The sequence below is a fragment of the Rhinopithecus bieti genome, unplaced genomic scaffold, assembly GCF_001698545.2.
Source record: "Rhinopithecus bieti isolate Rb0 unplaced genomic scaffold, ASM169854v2 scaffold_12151, whole genome shotgun sequence".
NCBI classification, from domain to species: Eukaryota; Metazoa; Chordata; class Mammalia; order Primates; family Cercopithecidae; genus Rhinopithecus; species Rhinopithecus bieti.
Genome location: NW_016807233.1, coordinates 834,290 through 840,289, shown reverse-complemented (window position 1 = coordinate 840,289; position 6,000 = coordinate 834,290). Strand labels below are relative to the sequence as shown.

General features: G+C 36.0%; 1 protein-coding gene across 1 annotated transcript in view; it reads right to left on the bottom strand.

Moving 5' to 3' along the window:
* Nucleotides 1-298: 298 nt before the first annotated feature.
* BRWD1 (bromodomain and WD repeat domain containing 1) overlaps nucleotides 299-6,000 on the bottom strand; it is a 129,623-nt gene continuing 123,921 nt past the window's right edge. Inside the window, exon 40 of the mRNA XM_017880685.1 lies at nucleotides 299-3,481. Within this exon, the coding sequence (XP_017736174.1) occupies nucleotides 3,090-3,481 (392 nt within the window). The 3' untranslated portion in view covers nucleotides 299-3,089. The remainder of the gene's footprint in view (nucleotides 3,482-6,000) is intronic.

Below are 6,000 nucleotides of genomic sequence, written 5' to 3'. Positions count from 1 at the left end.
GGGGGGGGGCGAGAAGAGGGCGGGGCCTCCGGTCGCGGCGGTAGCGGAACCAGGGGGGTAGGGGCGGTGCCGGCGCCGCTGGCAGTGGCGTCCGGGAGCTGTGAGGCGTTTCCCTTTTCGTCCGTTTCCCTTTTCCTTCTGCGATAGGAGAGACTGGGGGAGCCTTAGTGCACCCGCTCCAAATTTCGACTGCCCAGGTAGGTGGCCGCGCGGTGGCACTGAGGGCCCCCGGAGCCAGGCGCGCCCTCAGACAGTGGGCACGGGCGGACGCAAGGGCAGCAAGAAATACAGCGCTTCGTGGTGATATAAAAATGAGACCTTTACTCTGGCAATAGGAATTCACATTTCAAAAGCTGATGATTGTCAAGCCGATTTAAAAAGCATTTTATGAGAATGTAAAAAATAGTGTATTTTTTAAACTTGGCCATTTTCTAATACAAAATGTTTCTTTTTAAATAGCCTTTAATTAAGCAAAATGTGTGATTAATTGGTTCTCTTTCAAATGTGCTGGAAGACAAAGCTCGAGGAGCACTGTTTCAAGCAAGAGAAAAAGGGGACATAATTTAAATGAAAATGAAAAGATGCAGTAATGCAATGAAAAATAAAAACTGTTTCCTAGATTTAGTTGTACCGAAATACATGACATCGCCTGCATGTTGTGACTTTGTCAGTAGTCACAAAGGTAAGTACTACTTTGGGGTCAGAGAGAGCCTGTTGGGATAAAATCTCAAAGCTGCTAGAAACATTTTAAGATGTGGAAAAATAATGATCAACAAAATCATTTACATAAAATTAGTGTTTAGCAGATCTACACATCTGCAAAAAAAAAGTGTGAGTGTGGAAGCAAAATTTGAACATTTAGCAATAAAATTAAGACTAAATTGCTAGCCAGTAAGAGCTTAGGAAACTTTGGATATCCTTAGTGAGATGGAATAATCAAGATTACCAAAATGATGTTTTAAAACATTAGGACTCCTGGGTTAATTGGTCTATTATAATGATGAAACTGCAGAATAAAAAGGTTGGGCACCCCTTGTCTTAGTCCTTTTGTTAATTTGTCATTTTTACCAGTAAGATCTTCAATTTGATTTCACAGTTCCATTATGAAGAAATATTTTCTGCAAAGCAAATTACTGTAAATAGGGTAATAGTAATACATTTGGCCATGATTTAAATTCTGCACACATTTCAGAGAGAACAATTTTACAATGTTAAGTTTTAAGCAAATGCTTTTTTCATGCAGTTACAGTAAGTTAGGCCACTTTTTAAAAAGGCAAATATGTTCGAATACTTAGCCAAAAAAGGATTCCATTATGCAAGACTGGTAATACAATCTCGAATACTGACAGAAATTAACCCTACCACAGCAAATTATAAATTCAAAGCTTAAATTCTTTCATTACACTTAAATTTCAAAAAAAAAAAAAAAAAAAAAACCTTGCATAAAATAGTCTTCACTGAGAGTTAAGTACTTCATTTTATAGTTATTTGTTGAGGACATAATAGACTCAAGAAATGTAAATTAAGTAAATTTTGAACTGGAAAGTTGTTTAAGCATTTCATTAGAACTCAAAAATCAAACCCCATGCACCTAGAAGTAATAGCAGTTTATTAGGAATTCTTCCCTTCTCACCTGTGCATCAACATACTGGGGATCAGTAGTTTAGATGAAAGTATACTACAAAAGGAGCAAAGGACACAGACTTAGTAGGTTAGAATATTCTGGCTTATGCTAAAAAACAAAAAGCCTTTTTTTAAAACAGACATGCAACCACAAATTTCTCAAGTATTTTGGACACTTGGTTCATCTGTATAACAACAAAAAAATGCATTTTAAACTTAAAAAAGAAATAGAAAACCCTAGGTTTCTGTAATTCAGTTTTCAGATTTACACATGCAGATATTTTAAGTGGGAAAACAACTTACTTTCAACAACTTAATTTTCCAATAACACATTACTATGTTAAAAAAATGTGACAGTACATTCATTTAATATGGGAATTTTAATTTCAACAAATACATATTAACAACAAATTAAATCCTATTGTAAATACACTTGTTATACCACGACCAGATTTTCTGATCCTAGCAGAGGCCACACATGCTGCCATTAAAGTTTGTTGGGATGAGACTGTAATAAGTACTCAAAGTATTCAAGTTCTAATTTTTAAGGTGCTGTAGAGAAACATAAAAGATTTCACTGTATCTAAAAATATGACTGTTTTGATCTTAAGCTATAATTTTATTTTATCTGATTAAACTGTGCCTCTTAATGAGGCACATTTTGGCATTTCTGTAAATGCTGCTACGTAAAAGTAAAAATAAGGATAAGCCGTGATAGTAACATTCATAGCTTTCATATAAAAATATATATTCCCTGAATTAGTCATATCAAGTGGTCATTCAGTATGAACTGCAATATTATAAACAAAATGACATCAATGGACTTTCTCTAATTGCCTATTTCCAACACTCTACATCAGAACTCAGTAATCAACATCTCCAGCTGACATTCCCAGGTCCTCCTAGTTTGTTTTTGACCTTTGGGGATGTGAATTATAGGGACTGGATCTAGGTAGTTTTTGCTTCACTCAGAAATCAAACAGGCCCATTAGCACTTCCTTTGGAAAAGTGCCTGGTTTTTTTCCCTCATGACACCACAGTTGTCATGGTCTGAATTTTTACACTCTAATGGAGAACCCTTAAAATTAGCATCAGGTTGAGATTTTGAAATTTGTTCACTCCAAGTTCTTCCTAGCCTGTACACTTCCCATTATATTCTTCCTCTAAGGAATCATGTCTTCAAGGCCTTGCTTTCTGGGAAGGAATAGTAGTCTTATAGCAGGCCATTTGTCTTTTCTTTCCACCTCTCCACCTACAGACTCTGCAATCTATTTCCTCCTCAGAATTCCCTGGAGCACGTGTCTGTACAAGAGCTGACTGGAAGGAACCCACTGGATTATGGCTTTTAGAAAATTCCTCCGAAGATGCCAATAAGGGAGTAATTTTAGAGCTGGGAGCAGAATGTAACTGCCAGTTTACTTGTGGCCCAACTGTTTTCAGATAGCACTTCTACATTCTCATAGTCACTATTGTGCATTTTCTTTCCAGGATCTGAACCCTCTTAAAAAAAGCACTTTTCTATTAATATCTTCTAGCTCTTTTTCACTTTCAGAATTTATGGTTGTATCATCCTCTTTATAAACATTCAGTAATTTTTTCTTAGCCGCAGCAGAAGCATTTCGATGGGGCAGTTTTCTGCTACTCTTCCTAATCCAGACATTTTCTGGTCCTGAGATCGTTTCTTTTAGATTACTCATTATCTTTATTTTATTTGCAGCAACAGTAGCACATCTGCGGGGAACTTTCTCAGGTACCATTTTTGCTTTCAGAGTTTCACTAGGCATCTGCACTGCATCCTTCTGATTATGCATACATGTTCTCACTTTTGTATTGGGTTTTCTGTCTCTAGGAACAAATTCTGAAAAATGAGTGAAAGTTCATGTAAATGCAAAAATCTTGTAACACAAGATTTTACTACTGCTAACATTCCTCAACAACACTCATTCGGAAACAATAAATTTAAAAGTCATATTGCTAAATGATAAATTTTAAAATGTGATACTAAGGGCTCGGCATTGATATAACCTTACATTTGCTTATCTACAACTATAAGGATGTCACTTAAAACAGTAGCAGACTTGTAAGAATGGGGTGAAAAATTCCTTCAGCATTGGCATCATAAAGCTGCTAATCTAAAAACATATATATGAGCATTTCACATAATTTGAATTACTAAATCTTAATTTCATTGTTCCAGTATTTTCTGACCTAGGTATGTGACACACACACGAGATTCAGATTAAAATTCTAAAAAATAACACATATGTAGAGTTGCTTAAAGGAACTAAAAAGTGCAGAGTGCTATGAGAACACAGATTAGAAACCTAACCTAGCCTAAGGGATCAAGGAAGGCTTCCTTTGAGGAAGCATTCAGACGAGAGCTGAAAATTGTGAAGGGATTTGCCAGACAAAAACACTTTGGAGAGTTAAGTCCTTCATGCAGACAAAGGCAGTTTTTAGAGGGGGCTTGAAATCCCACTGGAGCTGTGCACAGCCACATGATGCCAGACCTACTACTCCGTGCTGACCAAACTTAGGAGGGCTCAGATATGTTTATTGTTACCAGTGTCTCAAAGCCAAATTTTCAGATTTCACAAACAAGTCTAATTACTACTCTTCTAGAACAGAAGTGATACTCCTTTTATGTGTCTGAAGTTCACTGGCCTTTGAATTTTAGGTTTTTCTTGCAGCCATGAACAGTCAAACTATCTAAAACTGCCTTCATGGTACACACCAGTGGTGATGGCAGTTTGTTTTGTAGGACCCTGCCTGAAGTTTCCAGACACTTAGCATTCAAACGGTCAGGCTGTAGATGACTGAAATAACCACAGTTGATATCCTATACCCACACTAGACTTCTGGAGGACTCTACCACATTCTTTTTACTGCCAAGTACTAGAAATTGAGAGCTCTTTTAGTCAGGTACTATCAAGTAACACTATTATTCTGTAGCAATGAAACTACCAATGCCAACCTTCTGAACTTCTATGAAGATGTTTGCCCTTCTGTCACTAAGCTGACTAAAGGGCAGATGAGTACAGGTAAAAACTGCTTCTGTGGACTGACATGTTCATACAGCCAGATTAATGAGGCAGTCCTCTGCCCTCACAATGCAAGCACTTCAGATTTTTCCATAAGTCTATGAAACTGATTTCACATTTCTCTAAGATAAGTGTTCTCCCCAGAATAGGCTAGGATATACTTTATTCAAAGCAACCCCACCACATACACATCAGTTCCTTTTGCCAACTTATGTGATTCACATGCTTTTCCAGTGAAATTCTATTTCTAAGGGCATTATGTTTTGTTCAGTGTTTGGTCTCCAGGCATTGTAAATGGCATTTTACCAGAGTAAGACGCTCATCATGGCATTACTCCCATGCAGCATGCCCTTACCTCCTTCAGTTGGGCTCTGTGGGAAGAGAAGTGGCTTAAAGTGTAGTGTGTTTACCACTTCAAAGACACTTTTCTTGGGAATTTTAAAATTATGAACTAGTATCTCCAACAAGTCAACCCTATATCCAAAATGTATCTTTAACACATTAAATCAATGTTAGCAAATGCTAAAATATAAATGTGCTACAAAGGGTAAACAAAAATTTCAAAACATGCAAAATTAAGGTGAAATTTGCACTTTTATAGTAGGATGAGAATATACTATTATCAACTAGCTGCACCATTTGCATTTCGAAAAAAATAAAAGTAAGTGGTTCATTCCCAACAACCTACTCATCCAGTCAAATAGTAGCTAAAATTCTATTTCAACTAAAAATTTATTTGTAACAAAATGCTTTAAGTTGCAGAAATTCCATTTTGATGTGTGATCAAAGTACCTATACTGACAATTTAGGAACCTAGTAAATACTAATTGTAAGACATTTTAATAAATGTTTGTCATCTGGAATAATGGAAAAGTTAAGATTCTGCAGAAAAAAAACTAAAGTCAGGTTTTTTAAAATACTTTTAAGGAAATTTGAACTTCAGTAACTATGCCCAAAGGAGGGAGAATTTATGAATTACATTGTACACAGCAACTCTAAATTGATAAAGCTGAATCTCTTAAGTCTTAGACAACAAAACAGGAATTTCATAGAATAAGGATAAAAATCTGAGGGAGACAGAAAAGTGTGGAGAATTTTTTTAAATACATACTTTTAAGTCAGTGTTAATTTTATTACTGAAAACTGAGTAAATTATAAAGTGCTTTATTCTCAAGAAAACTACAGTTTTAGAAATATATATAGGATATTTCAGGGTTAGAAGTCAAATTTGTGTGTTAGGGTACGAGCTTAAGAACCCTGGATGCTGCTGCTCTAACAATACATTTGTGATAATGCCATGTAATACTAAAAAATCAGTAGAATCCCACCAGTCCTA